Consider the following 18,880-nt stretch of genomic DNA (forward strand, 5'->3'; position numbering starts at 1 on the left):
TGGTACTTGTGGGAGAGATTGCTGTTATCAGAGGCACTGATACAGCTGGCAAAGGCAGTTTTTGAACATAAAGGTCCCTTCTGAGATTTAACACATCACTAAAACTTTGGTGGCATTGCAACCAAGATATGTTTCAGGTATTTATTTGCAGTACCTCTTTCCTGTCCCTGGGTCTGTCCACACTCTTTGTCAGTGCTGTCAGGCCAAGGCGTATTGCCATCAAGGAAAATTCCTGGACAGAAATGTGGTCCTGCACATTAATGAACATCATGAATGAGCAGAAAATGGTGCAGGTGCTCACAGGTGAAAAGCCGTTGCAATTTGACTGACCTGGTGGTGTGCTGCATTGGAACAAGCACAGATCAATTCCAACACATTTCTGGCTGCATGGGAAAAAAAGAAAGTTGTTTTCTTTCAGTTGACTGCTTCTCACACAAGTCCTTCCATCGAGGACTTAAAACCCCACTTGCAGCCTTTGTTTAAACAGTTCCAAGTTACAAACATGAAAGTGAAGAAAAAACTGAACAAGTAGACAGGACAGAAAAGTTGAATGAGCATTGGCTCTTCTTATTTTAATGAAGAAATATTTCAAGTTAATATCAGTGCATATTTAGAAATAGCATGTGATACTCCCAATGCCAAATACATCAGCAAATTACAGTTTCAAAACTTTATAAATTAATGGCAAGGAAAAACAAAAAGATTAACATAGAGAATAAGGTTCAAAATAAACATCCTGTTGTTTGCTGCACTGTGTCAATTATATTCCTGGTACTTAAACAGCAAGAGAGATCCAATATTTCGTGGTAATTAGGCTCTCCAAAGTAGCAGTTATTTTCCTACAAATGAATTATGCAGTTTGCATTTATTTTTGATGTATAATTGAATGTTATTCTTAGCTGTTACAAAGAAATTTAGTCATGTCAGAGTAAAATTTCATTCCGCAACTGAAAAAAATCACACTAACATAGGAACATTGCCTTCTGGTTATACCCACTGGTAACAGTCAGCTGAGAATAGGAAGAAGTACATGTAAGCACATTTGGCTGTTACATAAAATGGCTTTTTTTTTTTTGTTTCACAGCCTTATAACAATACTGTTTTTCAACACTGTTCCCAGTCATTGTTTTTAAAATGGTTCATCAACATATCCTGAATCAATCACTGATATAAATAACTCCAGTGACAAAATCCATTATGGAAGCACACAGAACTGCAAACTGAAAGTTGTACTGAATGATTTTAAGGTGGAACTGTAATTGCTCTGTTAGATTCTGTAAAAAAAAAAGAAAAGAAAAAGAAACAAAATCCCACACAGAAAATCTTTAAGTAACTGGCAATGGTGGAATCTGAAGAACTGAGATGTAATTTTAAGAGATGTTTAACTCAAAATGGACTCTAAAGCAAGACAAATTGCCCTGAAGCTAGAGAGAGATGCACATTTAAAGCTTACAAGTGCAACACAAAAATATTCTCTAGTTCTTTAATTTTGATACAGGGAGTCCAATTCCCTAATGGAAGAAGATAAAATACATCTTTACTACCCCATCACTGTACATATAGACTGTTCCCTTGAATCAGGAAATGGCTTTTCCCCAACAAAAATACCAGCCTTGGGAATCACAGACTTTCTGGTAGTAAGGGTTTGTTGATTTTGCTTTTAAAGTATATTTTTGAGCAGGTGAAATACTGATAGGATAAGCATTTCATTCACTATTATCTGCTGTGCAAATCATATACAACAACCCCATAACTTCAACCTAAGTGCAGTCTGCACGGCCTAGAATGACTCAGAATCTAGTGGGATACTACAGCACAGAGATGACTGCCAGGCCATGAAACACCAGGCTAAATCAGGTTAGTGGGAAAGGCACATGCTTCGGATTTAGAAGGAACACCTGAAGGCTCCTTGTTACCACTCCTGAAGTTACAGTGATTCTATGCGCTTCCCAAATGACAAGGTTTGCTTCCAGAAAATTGTGAGCTAACAGGAAACTTCTGCTTATGGCACATACACATGGAGGAGTGTGAGCTCAGCTGAATACTTGTGGTGCAAGGGGGAATGCAGACACAAGGGAGGTTACAAGGGTCTGGTTAGGCCAGAAACAAAAACTTCACATTTCCTTACGCTGCACACATTCCTTTTATGCACAAATACGAGGTGCGCAAAATAAGCTGTTTGCTCAGTACAATTTAATGATTTGCATACGTAAAATGATCACCTAATACTGCAATAGAATCAAAAATCATGCACTAGATAAACAGAGCTTCTTCCCCATGAACAGTAGTTCTCAGGAACATTTTATTCTGCTTCTGCTAATGTCTCATGATTTGCCAGCTTACACAGTCCCTTTTAAAGAACACAGTATTTAGCGAAAACTGAAGAGCAAAATTTAAAAAAAAGTCTTGATTTTAGTTGCGATACAGCTGGGATAGCTGAAACTGAGCTGCTCTAATGCACCAAAGAGTAACAAAAATTCAACATGAATATCAGAAGAATAAATATATACCCTAAATTAATCTCTGTAAATACATTCACAGGTCCACTTAAGACACCCTTATGCATAACTCATAGTTCTTCAAATCTGCAGAGAGAGATGGATGCTAGTTCATGGGGAAAGCAATTTATCATATGACTTGGTTTACCTGTCATTATTATTCCAGCAAAAATCAGTAGCAAATTTGAAAATCTACATTTATTTTCCCCAGACCAACCACACAGAGGCTTAAGTCACAAAATCTATTATTTCCAATATTCGATCAATAAGGCTTTATTTACACTTTTTTTCTATAAAGTCAGGAAAAAATTGGTGCAATGTGCAAGAAAAGACTGCACACTTCACTGATTGGAGACTTACATCTGCTTATGGTTTAATGCTAACCCACAGGCAGCCAATTAAAGTTCCATATATCCATGTTTTTACATAGAGTTTCCTTCCAGATTCTGTCAGAAGCATACTAGCAGTCAGGCCACCTAAAAACAGCAAAGATGGCAAAGTTTTCTTGAGGCTTAGTTTGGAATGAACACTTTTCCCAGGAAACTTATTTCTTCTTTTAGAATCCTTTGCATCATAAAATTCTATTAGTAACCTATAAGCAGAGAAAAAGGAGATGGTCAAGGTCAGACAGTAGCTTCAGACATTTTAAGCAACCTTAATTTCATCCAGTAACTGCTTCTAATCACACATTATTTAACAAATTATCTCATTATATGTAGCAGCTCATCTGTAACAAGTTCAAACAGTGAGCACACCTTATGAATATGATGCACGTCAAAGTACTCAACCTGAACCATTGTGAGCGTTAAAACCGTATTTTCCTTGTTGACCAATTTTAACAGTGATTATAAAAGTTGACAAGAATCATTTCCATTCAGCATTTAGCAGAAAAGCCCAGAGCACTGGGCAATATTGTAGGACAAAACAACACACTGAGCACCAAAGGAGGAGGAAGAAGTATCTTCATAAAATAAATTAATAAATAACAAGGGCTGACAAGACACTGAATATACTGGAAGCTAAACATGCAAGAGTAAGATGCTACACCACTGGTTTAGTAGTAACTTTTTTCCTCCTAGTTTTAGAAAACAGTAATAAATGGATCTGGAAATTCTGGGGTTTCAGCTATCTCTAAATTTGCCTGACAGACTGCTTTGGTCCCAGGAATGATGTTCCAGTGAACAGGAGCTTACAATGAGATACAGATGATCAGGGTTCAGTTTTGTTTGTCTCCACTAGATAACTAAAGGGACTGACACTGGACAGCCGTTTATGTTATGTATCAGCTCCTTATCTATTTAAATGAAATTCAGACTTTCTATCTTTCGAATAGACTTTCAAAAGTGAAGAAAATAAAAATTTTTTAGTGATCCTAAATGTTTAAGACACTTTAGTAACAGTGCCATGTTTACAGATAATCACGTTAAATTCTATATGAATTCAAAATTCACAGGAGAAATTAGTACATTTTTTTTCTTGCATGGAGTGCGAGACTGGTAGAACAATTTTAAACCAGAACAGAATTGAAAAACAAGAGAAATTTCTGTCTCATCCGAAGTATTCAAGGATTTAGAAAATAAACAGATTCAGCTTCCTTAAGCTGGACTTCAGATCTGGCAAATTAAACCATCATCTCTCAAACAATACTTAAACCCCACATTTAGGAACAAAGTCCTTTTGGAGAACAAGGTCCCTCAGGACCTGCTGTGTATACTCACTAGTGACCTTATCTGGAGATGCTGGAGGAAGCCAGGCACTTTACTTTGGTCACAATTCAACAGCTTCTACTTCACCCCATTTCCCCAGTGAAGGTAGGAATTTTGGGGTTAACTGTGTTTTTATCCAGTTGCTGTCTGGATAAAAGATTTGTGAACAATTTTGTCAGAAGAGATTAGATCAAGACCTGCCCCTCTCTCACTCCAATTTAACACTGATTACAAGGGCAGAATCACGCTGTTTTTTCTTGCTTGCCTACCACAGGCATCTTACATTCCTGCACAGGACTTAACTATGAGAAGATGAATGGAGAGTATTCAGATGAATATGAGTCTTGCCTGGAAACATGAATTCACACCTCTTCAATCTAAAGAAGGTCAAAACCCCAGGAATCCCAGCCTCCTGAGAAAAAGGTTTAACCACAAAGTTATCATATCATATCATATCATATCATATCGTATCATATCCACAGGAATACCAATATCACCTCTCTTCAGAGAGTCTTACAGTTGGCACTGCTGGTGACACAGAAATCATGGGTATATCTGTTAATATAAAAGAAATAAGACAGACTCTTGAAAGAGAAAATTCTATATATTCCTACTCACTTATCCTTTATTTCAAAGCGTTCATGAAGCCATCTTCTCATATACATTTGCTCTTCTGGAATGTCCTTCAGTTCAATACGGTCAATGAAAATGTGAACTCGTGGGCATTCCTTACAAAGAAACTCTAAAAAGAGAGCAAAACAACATGACTGAGTTACAAAATCACTGAGTTACAAACACACCAAAAATTTTTCACTGTAAGTGCCTTGGAAGCCTAACTTCAGTGCTCAAAAGCCTTTCCTCCTCATGTTTGGATCTTGAGCACTTCACTGAACTTAGAAACCATCTGGCCCACACACTTGGAATGCTGGATCATTATCACTTACAACATGGAAGAACTGTCCTAAAATGCACCTTGCTAACTGTAAAAGGCTGTGCTTGAAAACATTACACTGTACCTCAGCAGCAATCTACTCATTTGGTAGTGTGGAATGCAGTAACTTGGACGTCATAAAGTTATCCATCCTGCAATTTTGTTTAAAGTTAGTAATCCTCTTTGCCTGTCCTTTTTAAAATCTAGATTTTGTTTGCTGCTAGATGACAAAATTGGAACTACAGTGATTTCCCAAAGCATCTCCAGGAGAAAGTAAGCTTCAGTTTAAGCAATAACCTGTAATTAAAAAGTGTAATAGGGCAAAAGACTCAGAACAAAATGCTGCTTTCCATTTTGTATCCCTTCATTTTCCTTCTGTCTCATAGAGCTTGTGACAGCCCCATTGCAAACCCTCCCCACCTCCATTTCCTCAATTTGTCCCTAGACAAACTTACTAAGCAAGCATTAATAACAAAGAAAACTCCATTACTCAAATGGCCTTGTGGGATTTCTCACAACTAACAAGTGATAAAAATACTGGGCATGGCTACTGTTATATACTGCATATTGTAAATGTGAAATCCTGTGCAGTGTGTATTGGTAACCATAAGTAAGCACAGCACCCCTGCACAGAGATTTCCATGATGTGAGGATGGAAGTCCTCAGAAATTTGGAGTCATCCTATTTTGAAAAAGGACCAGAAGTGCCTTCCTACAATACGTACAGGCAACAAATGTAACACAGACTGGGTGGTCCCTTTAGGTTGTTGACATTTTTTGGACAGCAGTGCAGATGTACAAAAGACTTTGACCTGTAACTGTGAGGGGTATCTGGAGGAATGAATGTGCAATAATTGTTACAGCATGTACATCTTTACTGTTGTCTGCCAAAGCAGATATCCACCTATTTGTTTTTCATCTTTACAGGATTATTGATTTGTAAGGACTTTGCTGTAAAAACAGTCCTTATCACATACTAGAAATTGCCTTAAGGAATTTTAAAAGCCTGTTCATGCGAAAGTGTGTGTGTGCTTGCAGAGGGGGAGGGAAGGGGAAGCGATAAAGAGAGATCCCTGAAGTCTTGAGGCGCTTGGATGCTGAGATCTGTAAGGAGCTGTGCGTGGCTTCCCCACACCACAGTGTAAAGGGAGCCACATGGTCCCACACCATCAGCTGGAGAGCTGGGTTAGGGCTCCATCCTGGCATGAGCCCATCTCTTGTCCACAGAGCAGCACACACAGCTGCTGCCAAGAGCTTCCTGGTAGAACCTTCTCCAAGCTGCAGCTATTAGATGGCAGGCAAGTTAAGGACTCGGAGTCCAGAATGATGGTATTTGTAGGTATTTTCTTCAAGTTTACGTGCAATGCTTTCACTAACCACTAAGTAATCAGCGTTCATTTATCTAAAAGAAGTTTTTTTCTTTCACTTTAATGTGAAAAAAGGATTTTGCTAGGCTGTTACTTTAAAGATACTATCCAGGCCACTACATGAAGGTCATTGACTACATGAGCACCTAAAGCACACTATTAATATCTTAGAATGACAGATGTATTATCCATGTCTTAAATGCTTATGATGTTCACTGATGTACAAATCCTCTTTTGAGTGGCATTACCTCTTAAGTGGAACATTCTAACAATATGCAATACTGTATCTAGAAAACAAATGCCTGGAAGCCAGATGATATGGTCTTTTTCTGTATTAGACTCCTATAAAAAGCATCTGTGGTATGAATATTCAGTTAGAGCTGGAGATCCAGCTTTAAAAGATACTTAAAACATTCTGTGCATTGTATAGTGTATACTTCTTTTGTTTCATAGCACATGGGGTGTTCTGCATAGGAACAATCAAGTCTTTACTGATGTTACTTGTAACTCAGTTATAAATTATTAAAGAAAATTATAAACCAATCAAACCTCAAGATACAAGGATTTCAAAAGAAATACCTTTCCCCACCAAAGCTCAAGCGTAGCAATTCTACAAATCTGCTTGGACAACAAAATCCCCTCCACAAATATCTGAGTATTGCTGCTGGCTTTCTACCTTATGCCCATGTTCCAATGCAAGTTGAGTTTTACCACCTTCCACTCTGGTCTTCTTCAACCAGTCCAAATTGAAACCCTGTACGTGAAGATCCTAAAGCTTTGTCATCAATTCCCAACTTTGTAAATCCCAGTGCTCTTCCCCACAACCTCACTCTCCCTTTTGAGTTTGACTTAGTTCAGCCTCACTGAGGGTTGTGTGATCAGCTGCTTCAGGTGCTAACGTGGGGAAGGTCATGATTCCCACACATTGATTCAAAGTCCTTCAATCCAAAGCCTGTGTATTCAAGATATCTGCAGATGACATTGTAATGCATGCAGTCAAGCAAGTCAGGTAATCTGACTAGTATTGAATTATCCAATTCATGCCAGAGTGTAATGCAACTAACACAACTTTTTTCCCCCAATCTACAGTGTCGCAGCAATCACATAAGAACACCAGTGGATAAGGACGATACATTGGAGGTTAACTTTGACAAGAAACAGCTGGATTTTATCACTATAACCTCTAAAGGTTTCTGGTGGTCCCATGACCCTTAATTTCTCATTAGCTTAACTCCCAAAAGACTTATGTAATTAAGCTAAGAAACAAAATCTTATTGAAGCAATTTATTATGCACAAATTACATCCAGCTTCAGGGACACTAGCCCTTAAGGCCAACATCTGACAGGCTTTTCAGATTCCTAAACTTGCCAGAATTTGTTATAATTAACAGGAGCAAGAAGCAAGCCTGAACTTTCCTTCAAGAGACAAAACTGAAATGCAAATCATGCATTACAAGCAAACATTATGTTGGGGACAGCATTAGTTAAAAACCCATACAATTTGGGTTAAATGAACACTAACAACTTAAGTGGGAGTCAAATGGCCTGACTTTCGTGTGGGAGATAATTTCCTAATAAAACCTTTTATCTGGCTAAATAAATAACACATGCAAGCAGAGAATGTTTATAATGCTTCTAGTGACTAAGCACAGCAGATGGAATTGAAAATAGTAAGGTGGATTAAGCATCTTTTGTCTTTGAGCTGTCACACTGTATCCCTCCTTCAGTGGGACAGGATTCACACTAACACAGAGCTTCAGTGTGGGATTGACTGCAGCATTGGGATTAATGAATGAGGTGCAACAACCTCCAGGAATGGAACTGAATCCACAGAATTTTTAATTGCAAACCAGTATTTGTGGCTCCCACAAAATTCTACCTGCCCTCAACTCCTCACCTTCAAAAGCCAATTAATTCTCTTTGGAATTAGCAGCATTACCAGGGAAACTGAGGGAGGAGAGAAGCTCCAAAACACATACACATCTGTAACTGAGAAGGGACAAACGACTGGCCTCAGACCACCTTCCCCTTCTGAACGACATATGTTCATTACACCACTCCAAATTATTTGCCTTGTCCCGTAAGAAAGTTGTGACAGCAGTGTTACACTTAGACAGATATTCCAGTTTTCAATTACTAACGAAGTCTATTTTTATATGCACTTTAAATATGACAGCAATAAAATAGCTCAGATTTCAACCTCCTACATCAGCTCTTCTACTGCAAAGTAATTGTTGCCATAGTCCTTCAAAATTAAGAAAGGACAAACTGAGGCCTGACTTAGTTATGTCCACTTAAAGAGTCCCCAGATCTCTCCTATTTTAACAGATTTCAGTAATGTTTGTGATAAATTGATAGTGATATCACAGGAAAATGAAATCTGAATAATGTGTATTTGTAACTAGCATTTCAAATGTGTAAAAATATGTTTCTTCAGTAAGAGAACATGGTGTGTTGTGGTTTGTATAGTTTTACAGGCAAAACCATGACAGTAGAGACATTCTTCTGAAATGTAGATGCTTTCTCCACTTCTTAAACTTTCATTAGTCTGGACTTCAGTGTTCAGCTACCAAAGCAGTTTGTAAACTATCTTCTCTTCAAAGAAAGAAATCCCATCTCTCCACTTCCATTTACTTTGTACACCAAATTAACAATCAAACAGCAGAACAAACTCAAATTTAAGTGCTGCGTTTTTTCTCAGCTTCATGCTTTCCATCACCCCAAGTTGAGCTGACAGAAAACTATTTCACAACTTGCTCTAACAAAATAAAGCAGTGGTAGTGCAAAGCAGCACTAGACAGGAAAGCAAACATCCTGGATCAGTGGAGATTGAGTGCAGCAGTTGCCCCAGGCAGCAGCAGAGGAGCAGCTCCAGTACCTGTGGGTACTGTAGATGTAGGGAAGCATGGAGGGGATGTTGTGCAGGCTAGGCTGAAGCTTGCATCCAGGAAACAAGCTTGGATCTGAGGAATGGCACTCTCAGGAATACTGCCAATCCCCTGTGCAAGGCCTGACATGCACAGAGATCAGTGCCCCCATGCATCCACAAGGGGCATGTGTAAGGCACAAGCAGTAAGCTCAGATGGGGGATGTTTTGGAGTGAGAAATGGGATGCACATGGATCATTATTAAGCCAAGGTGCTGGCCATGAAAACTGAAAAATTAGAGACCGTTTCAACTGCTTGCTGGGTAAGAATGAAAGTCAGGAAAAGCAACTTGTTCAGATGGATGTAACATGAGGTGGACATGGCTAAAATTCACTGTGAGGGCAAAATTCAGAAGTGCCTCTGTACCAACATAAGAAGCCTAAATATGAAGAGAATTACTGGCACCAAGAGATCACTCCTGTAAGGCAGGCATCCTGGTGGGCTTGCAGGAGCAGGCAATGTTACCAGACTTCTAGGAATGACAGAAAAAGGATGTACAAGTGAGGGTAGGGTAGCGTGCATGAAAAATTATATAAAGTATAGTAGCTTTATATAATAAGGAGACAAAAGCACAATGAAGTCCTTGTGGATGGAAAAAACAGACTCTACTAGAATATATATTAGATAAATAATTAAATTACTTCTAAGTTTAATAATAGAGAGCAGAAACTGTGAAGCCAGACTGAGATCTGCAAGTTCAGGACCAAGCAAGATCATACAAGCAGGAGTATGAGATTCCAGTCACTTTTATTGAACTGCATTGATACTTCAGCAGGATGAGCAGGGAAAAAATCCCAAATAACCCCAAACTAAAATGACCCATGCAACTGGACAAAAACAATGGGGAGTGGCAGGGCAGGAATTGTTTCCTGGAAGAACTAGTAAGTAAAAAAACCCACAAGAAAAGATGCTGTTCCTGGTGTGGTCTTGCTCTGCAACCACAATACAATTAATTTCAGTGTTGTAGAGAAAGAATCCAACACAGAAATGCAGAATTCTTGGTGGTTGGCCTCCTCTCCCAGGCAACTAGTGACAGGACAAGGGAAAATGGCCTCAAGTTGCACCAGGGGAGGTTCAAGCTAGATGGATATTAGGAAAAATTTCTTCACTGAAATAGTGGTCATGCATTGGAACAGGCTTGCCCAGGAAGTGGTGAAGTTGCAATTCCTGGAAGTGTTAAAAAAATAAGTAGATGTGGCACTTTGTGCTAATGTTTAGTGGGTGAGGGTGGTGTTTGGTTGAAGGTTGGACTTCATGATCTTGAGAAGTCTTTTCCAACTTTAATGATTATATCATTTAAAGGAAGTACACAATGGAAGGGAAGGCAAAATGTCAAGACCCCTAAAATAAACAGTCCAAAAGAAGGCAACCTAGAAGCTATTAAAAAACTCACCAAACACCAAACCCCAGAAAACCTTGTAATAGAAACTCATGTAAAACGTGTAACACCGCAAAAGGAAAAGTCTGTGTGGGTCTGAAAAACACCTGTATGGCTTTCGTGGGAAAATCACTACCATTATATTCCTACCTTCTCCTCTTTGAGGAATGGAAAGCTCATGCAAGTCAGGCAAAGCCACACAACTGCTCATGTCAAATGTAAACATAAATTTAGGAGGACTAAAAATGAACTTGAAAAATGGAAAGGGTGCTATATTTTAACTTTTTTTCAGTATATACAAAAACCTCAGTGTTATGAAGTAAACTTGATAAGCCATTGGTGGGATTGCTGGATGACAAAAGTGTGAAGACAAAAGTGTGAAGAGCAGCATTCATAGTCAAGTATAAGCCCTTGCAAGAGAAGCTCATATATTTGCTTGCATCATTCTTTCCTGTTGAAAATGTTTGATTCCTAAAGCCATTGCATTCTTTGTACCAGATCATTCAAAGGAACTAGATCAATAAGTAAACAGACAGAAAATATTAGACTAAATAAACAAGTCAGATGTCAGGAAGTCACCAAGACCAGACAGCATTCAACCAGAAGCTCTGAAATATGGACTTTAAAAACAAAGATGTGTAACCTATCATCACAAACAGCTATTGTGCCAGAAAAAGGGGGAGTTTCCCTTCTACAAACAAGGACTTTAGAGATGATGCTGGGAAATACAAACCAAAGTGTCTTACGTCCCTGGGTAAGATAACAGGTCTGTAATAAAATCACTGAGCACACGGATAATCACAGTCTGTTGAAAAAGAGTTGGTGTGGATTCTGTAAAGGGAAATCCTGTCCCACTGGTCTGCCGGATTTCTACAACAGTGTCAAGGACCAGGCAGATAAAGGGGATTCACTGGACATGATATATTTGAATTTTCATAAAGCATTTCTGACAGGGTTCCACACTGAAGGCTATTAAAGAAATTAAGCTGCCATGGGATTAGAGGAAATGATGTTTTATAGACTGAAAGCTGCTTAAAGGAGAGGAAGCAAACGGAAGAACTTAGGGATGGAAGAGACTCGGCAACTGGGGACATCCAGGGATGGAAGCCAGGACTGGTTTTACTGTCTCATGACTGATGAGTTGAAGAAGGGAGCAAACTGAATGCTCCAGTTTTTCACATCCCTTTCAGAAGACCCTAAGCTCTTTTGGGTAGTCAAATGTTGGCTGAACTTCAAAAGAACCTCAAAGCTGAACAAACAGGGCGAAAATGTGGCAGCCAAGCTTCAGTGTAAACAAACACAGGGAAAAAAAAAACCCTGAAAACCTGATTACATGACACTTAACTTGGAATTGGTGGTTACAATCTGGGAGTTGCTGACCCTTCCCTGAAACCATCCTTTCTCAGCAGCAGCCCCAAATCCCCCAAATACTGGGCAGCTTGAGGAAGGACATCAAGAACAAGGCAAAGAGAGTCACTCAATGGATAAAGAAAAAGATTATGAATCCACATTTTAAGTACCATGTGCACTTCTGTTCTCTGTATCTGAAGGAGGATGTAGTGGACTCTGAGAAGGCCACAGAGAAGACCAACTAAAACATTTAAGGAGGAAAAGTACCTTCATTACAAACAAGGAGATCTAGAAAGGGCCAAATTTTCAGTTTGGAGAAGGGAAGCAGTAGGAAGGACATAACAACTTAAAAAAAATGTATCTATATCTGTATCATCTATATCTATATCTATACCTATATCTATCCATATCTATATAAAAAATCCTGAAGATGGCAGATAAGAACTATAGCTCCACAAATCCTGCAAATTTAAGGGTAAATAATCACTTCTCTGTACCTTCCTGAAGATACCCAGATCCACAGAATCTTTTAAAATTATGATTAGAAAATGGTATAATAGTTCTCTATACAGATATTACCACTGGAGAGCAGCCAAGTGTCATTCTAAACTGTTTTACTAATTCAAGATGGTCTCCAATGAAGACGCACAGGACTTGCACATTACAGCTCACTGAAACAACCTTTGAGGGGCTTTAATCTGTTACTCTAACATGCACTCTGGCCTTTGTACTACTTTGTAACAATATGTGAATATTGTATGTTGGCCAAGTTAGCAGGAGGTTTCCTCTAAAAGCTTAACAGTTTTGATCAAAAGGCTGCCAGTAACAGAACCTGGATCAGGTTAGCACTGTGTATTACATCTAAAGGGTATCCCACCACTGGTAACTGAAAATGAACAAATGTAGGAGACACCTGTGTCTCCCCTGGAACATTTTTAAAGTTTCAGAAGTGAAAAAAAAAAATCGAACTATGCAATTAAGAAAAAAAGGCAACAAAAAATACAAGGAGTGGGCCAGTTCAAAACAATGTTCTTTCTAGCAAAAAACCAGGATCTGTTAGGAACTATGCCATTACTGCTAGTATTCATGTTTTTGCCTTTCTTTCAGACAGTCTGTTTTGATAAAGAAAGAATAGCACCACAGACTAGGAGAAAAGGACTGTGATGCATGAAAACCTCCAAAATAAACGTAGACTCTCAAAGCAGCAACATATTTTTGGCCAAACCTGACAGCATGAAGAAGTTAAAGTTGTTTTTGTTATCCTCAGGGTTTAGATACACTTTAGCATAAAGATCAGGAGTTCCTCGAGCCTTTGTAAATAAATGCTGCTTGGGGAGCGGAATGCTTCCTCTCACATGTGCATAAGGTCCAGGGTGCAGGGTAATTTTATGAATCTCCAGAGTAAATACTTTCAAGAGCCTCTTGTGTAGCAGAGGTTTCCTGATGACCATGTGTTTTCAGATCACAAATTCTCAAAGGGAAGCTACAGATGCACTACAGATGCCTACTTTCAGTAAGAGCTGCTTGGGAATAACTGAGATACACAATAATCTAATTTACAGTCAGAGGAACACATGCCTGGGGCTCAGAGGGAGCTGCAGGGGGTGATTACCCCCAGTGAGGAGGTTGTGAGCTCACAGATGCAGCACCTTCAGGTGTCTGTGATTTGGGAAAAGTTAGAATCATTTAGGGTCACCTGAATCTTATAGGTGACCCTAACATTCCTCCTTAGGCATCTGAGTTTGGGTGATGGTGGAGACAAGAAACTGAGCTACAGGAATTCCAAATACAGTTATGATCTTTGTGTCCTTGTTTTCAGATGGATAAAAAAGCAGAGGTGCTACTCATGCTCAGACTTCATTTTCTCAGGTGAACTACATCAATGCTTTCACATGTTCCCATAAACTGATGCTGCTCTTCAGTGATGTGTTGTTTTTTACAGAAGTACAATGCTTAATTCTTACAGTATGAAAATATGCATTTACCCAGACTGTCCTTATCTGCAGAATATTGATGCATATGGCCACATCTGTGTTGAAAGTGCCACTACAAGTAAGTGATCCCCAAATTAACAGACAGGTTTTCATGTTACTCAAACTACTTCTAATAGGGAATTACAGGGGGTCTGAAACGACAGATCTAGTCCTACGGAGGACAAATAAAAATGCATTCAGTAAAAACTGAATGATAGTTTAGTTAATTTGTGGTACCTGGTGAAATCCTGTTATTAAAAAAGTTCTAACATTTTGCACAAAATAAAACTAGGGTTATTGTTTAAAAGAAAAATGTCTTACAGAGTATCACAGAATCACATAATTCTTAGGGCTGGAAGACATCTCTGGAGATCATCTAGTCCAACACCCACAGAACTATATTGCCAACTAGTGTTATCAAAATTGCTGGAAACCTCTCAATGTAAATTTTACATATTGAAATATGAAAGGTTAATTACTTAAATTCTGCTTGAACAGATGCAGAATGTCAACTTATTGATGTGCAGCTTACTATACATGTTAAAAAGCCATCCTACACTTCATAAAAATTTTACCATGGCTCAGGCTAATGTCCTCAGGGTGACTCAGGCTAATGTCCAGCCTGAGTTCTAATCTTTTAATCTACATCCTTTCTTTGGTTACTCCAAAATAAATGACATTTACTCTTCAATATTCTTTTCTGCAACATAACATTATAGCTAGCAGAAATTTGAAGAGATTATCAACAATTTCATCACTGTAAAACTTATTTTGGACTGTTTTATACTTCTGTTGCTGTTTAGCAGCTTAATAATTTAGCTTTTTAATTCTTTCAACACATCTGTAAGGACATGCTTGTTATCATTCTTTGGACCATAAAAGACAATGGATGTGAACAAATTTGGGCCACAGTCCAGATGAAGACTGTTTTCTATTGCTCCAGTTTCTTTTCTATTGTCTTGTACTTCCCTGTCTAACTGGGTCCCAATGAAAGTACAAACTTGGAGAAGTGTACTTTCCCTGAGGGAAGTTAGGCCAATCTGACCTCCTCAAATTATACTGATCAAAGTGATGTACAGATTTGCAGAAATACACACATACACAGGCTTTCAACGTGTTTGTTCTGGAACTGATATATAGCAGACGCAATAATTCTCAAGAATTCCTCTCACTTCTTTAAGACTGAGTCTATATGTACTTGCTATTTTTATTCAGTGTTTATCATTGTCACATGTTGCTATTTCACACACTCTTTCATCTACAATGGCCAGATAAATACCATCTGGTTATGCTAAAGCCTTCAGGCAGAAAAATAAAGATGTAGATGTGTACATAATGCTCTTTCAGGTGCAAGAATGATAACAGTTCCCATGTCCCATGAGACCTGCCCCTTAACACCAGACAAAGCTGGATGTGAGCACAGCACATTTATCCAGAAGGGGGAAAACTAGGTCCTTATCCTTTCTTCCCAAACTTATTTCTGCTTTTCGGTTGATGACAGTGTAGTAAAACAGTACCAACAAATTCAGCACAAGAGTTTCTTCTCCTTTTCCCTTCTAAATAGTTCTTCCAGAATTCAGTACCTGAGATGTCCTTCAGCTGTGCTGCAGTGCCCATATGATTATTTGCATTTTATTCTAGCGACCACAAATAAATACTGCCTGGCAGCATGGTTCTCTCCAAGCAGGACCATGATGTTTTGTCATTAATGATTTGGACAAGCCACCTTCAGGAGTGAGAGAGGGGGCAGAAATCTGTGGGAAATTGCTATTCTTTAGAAAGGCGGCCATGTGCTGGATAAACTTCCACTGGAAATGTAACATGATCCAAACTTGTAATTAAAGGAAATCAATAAATGGTAGGAAAAAAATTCCATCCATTGGTTACAACTGGATGAAGCAACAGCAGAAAACCACATCCCTGTGTAAAGCTTATCCAATCTTAGTCACTGTTGAAGACTAATCAAATTTGATGTTTTCTAAAACAAACTTGGCACTGGAAAGTGCCAAAAAAATGTTAACATGGATAAGTAGTGACAAAAAGTTCTACCCATTTTAAAGTATATACTATAATAATTTGCTTGCTCTAAAATGGCACCATGTTGTATCTGCTATGTCTGGCATTCACTGTTCTCATTGTGAATGCCTACTTTCCAGTTGCTTGTATACTATGCTTTGTTTTAATCCTATTGAGCAAGCCAACATTATGATATTTAAGCTTGCTGGATTAAAAAAAAAATCAAGTTTTGCTAAGAAAGAGTATTTAGACTAAGAGCTGCATACTACAAAATTTAAAAAGCAATTAATTTTTTCTTCAGAATTTTTTTCCCATTCACAGCCTGCTAACACAATTTCTCAGACAAAGTGCTAGTAGTCCTCACAGTCACTAAAATGTTCCTTTTAACCTGCTCTGTTTACTAGTGGAGACAGCAGCCAAGAGCTGATGATGTCCCAGGTAAGTATGGGTTTTTCCTGAAATGGCACAGGCTCTTCTGAGGAATTGAGATTTATAGAACTGAAAGCAAAATGCATTTCAAGAAACTCTGTATCTGTGTGGAATTCAGATTTCATTCACATGGGAAATGTCATAGAATAGGAAATAAAGTCCTCAAGTAAAGCTATGTTTATCAGAAGTTTGTTTTCCATGCAATAAATTTCAATCAGTGTTGCTAGATTGAAAAAGACATGTCAACCTTATCTGTTAAAAATTACCAGGATTGCACTGCCATTTTATTCTGACAAGAATGAAAAACAAAATTCTGACAAGAATGAAAAAAAAAATTCTCAACAAGTACTGACACAAATATGAAATGTTCATATTTAATAAGATGTCCTTTTCATGTATGCATAACTCATTTTAGCACTGTAAAAGAGAAATAATGCTAAAAAATGTCAAATGTGTAAGTACACATAATTCAATTCTTGGTCTATTCCTGACAGACCAGTTGCTGGACTTCTGCAGAACAAATGGTTAAATGATCTTGATCTCTTAGAACAGAAATTGTTTTTCTCCCACTTTGTGTCTGGAGAGCCTAAAAGAATGACAGCTATGTTCCACACTGTAATTCATAAAGTGTTCTTAATCTACATAATTTACATTATATGGAATACATGTGACTGCCACAATAGTATGGAATGCTATGTTGATACATCATGGATGTATCATTTGTCTGCCTTGTAAGGGGTAACAGCTGGTTGGCTGCACTTCATTTTCTATTACTGCCTTATTTTTACCCAAGGCTGGGCCAGTAATTACCCCAGCCTAACAGTAAGGCTGTCTGAAAGCTATGCCTGGACTGCTGCCATGGAGGCTCCAAAAGGCTGCATGTGGAGTGGCCACCCCAAAGCATCTCATTCCTGCTTGACACCAGACACAAAAAACAGCCAACAGGGAAATTCAGCTTGTTGGTTCCCCTTCCATAATTATATCATACTTCATGCAAACTGTAAGGTTCAATAGGTGAAGAGGTCTTGTAAGGAATTTGAACATTTGCCATCTTATCATTAGGTAATGACATTTTAATAGTTTAATTAACCATTAGGCAGTGAGAAGTTCAGCATGAGAACGGTTGAAAGTGCCTAGCAATTAAGTCATGAAACTAGATATGCTGCAGGGAAGGAGAAACAATCCTATTTGTTTTGAAGGGGGTCTTAGAAAGGGTTGGGTGATGGGACAAGAGGGAGGTTGCTCAGTCTTCAAAAGGTACAATAAAAGGGTCGGAAGATATTTAAAAAAATAAAAGAACTTTAAATCATAAAAAGAACTTTTGACATCAAAGTTGCCCATTAGGAACAAAATGTACATAAAATAAACCATCCTAAGACCTTAGAGTACAATACAAGTGTTAATATACAGTGTTGACAGTTTTGTTTCTCACCTATCCAAAAGAATTTTAAACAGGGTGAAAATGCAAAAATAGATAATTCCAGAACTTCTAATCAACTAGGACCTGGGAAGCAGTTCATGTGACTCAAGGAGTTCCACCTGCTAATGAAGTGACATGGAAACTGCTGCACTATGTACTATTTTTAGCAGCAGAAGGAACAAGTCTCAGTGACATTGGGCGAGCTGAGGAGCAGACAGTTAGATAAGAAGCGCCCTGCAGGTCCCTCAGTCCACACTGATCCTTTGTCCAAATGTCTGGATGGTTCTGTGGAACTACTGAGCCTGTTTTTTCCCCCTTAGTAATGCAAAAGGCTCTGAAGTGCCACTTTGAGCCAACCAGCAACAGATGGTCAGGCACCGATATGGCTGAGTAACATATCAGCCACAAATGGAAAGAAAGATGATGTCTGGCATGCCAGTGACAGTGCAGGCAAATTATTTATTTAATTTATCAGTCCACCACCAACCATAATAAACAGGAAACCCTGAAGCTCTCTGTCACTGAGTTTTCCCCAGCAGAAACCCCAGAACATGTTTTCTGGTTAGATTACTCAAGGAATGTAAAACCAATCTATCTAATTTTCTTAAAGTCCTGTAGGTGGTTTAAAATACTACAGCAAGTGAAGCCCACTTGCATAAAATGCTCTTGAGTGTTTGTAAGATTGCATGCAGCAATTTGAAAAATTATCAGTAAAATACTACTGCTACACATTTTTCCTTTAAAATACGTGCATTTCTGCAATTAGATGTGCATATGTATATGTACAATATGTAGTACAGCAGAGGGAGAGAGAGAGAATTTACGATGATGCCAAATCCCAGTGCTAGAAGAAACATGACGGTAAATGGAATCTGCTGCCTATGGT

The 18,880-nt window shown here is 38.5% G+C and overlaps 1 protein-coding gene across 2 annotated transcripts in view; it reads right to left on the reverse strand.

Annotated features, from left to right (window-relative positions):
- Nucleotides 1-540: 540 nt before the first annotated feature.
- Nucleotides 541-18,880, reverse strand: part of AGPAT5 (1-acylglycerol-3-phosphate O-acyltransferase 5) — a 55,992-nt gene continuing 37,652 nt past the window's right edge. For both annotated transcript variants that reach the window (XM_085056677.1, XM_085056678.1), the window contains 2 exons: nt 4,823-4,946; nt 541-3,090 (listed from right to left, as the gene is read on the reverse strand). In XM_085056677.1, coding sequence (XP_084912803.1) covers nt 2,865-3,090; nt 4,823-4,946 — 350 coding nt within the window. In that variant the 3' untranslated portion in view covers nt 541-2,864. The remainder of the gene's footprint in view (nt 3,091-4,822; nt 4,947-18,880) is intronic.

Source organism: Lichenostomus cassidix, chromosome 3 (genome assembly GCF_008360975.1).
Source record: "Lichenostomus cassidix isolate B80296 chromosome 3, HeHo_3.0, whole genome shotgun sequence".
NCBI classification, from domain to species: Eukaryota; Metazoa; Chordata; class Aves; order Passeriformes; family Meliphagidae; genus Lichenostomus; species Lichenostomus cassidix.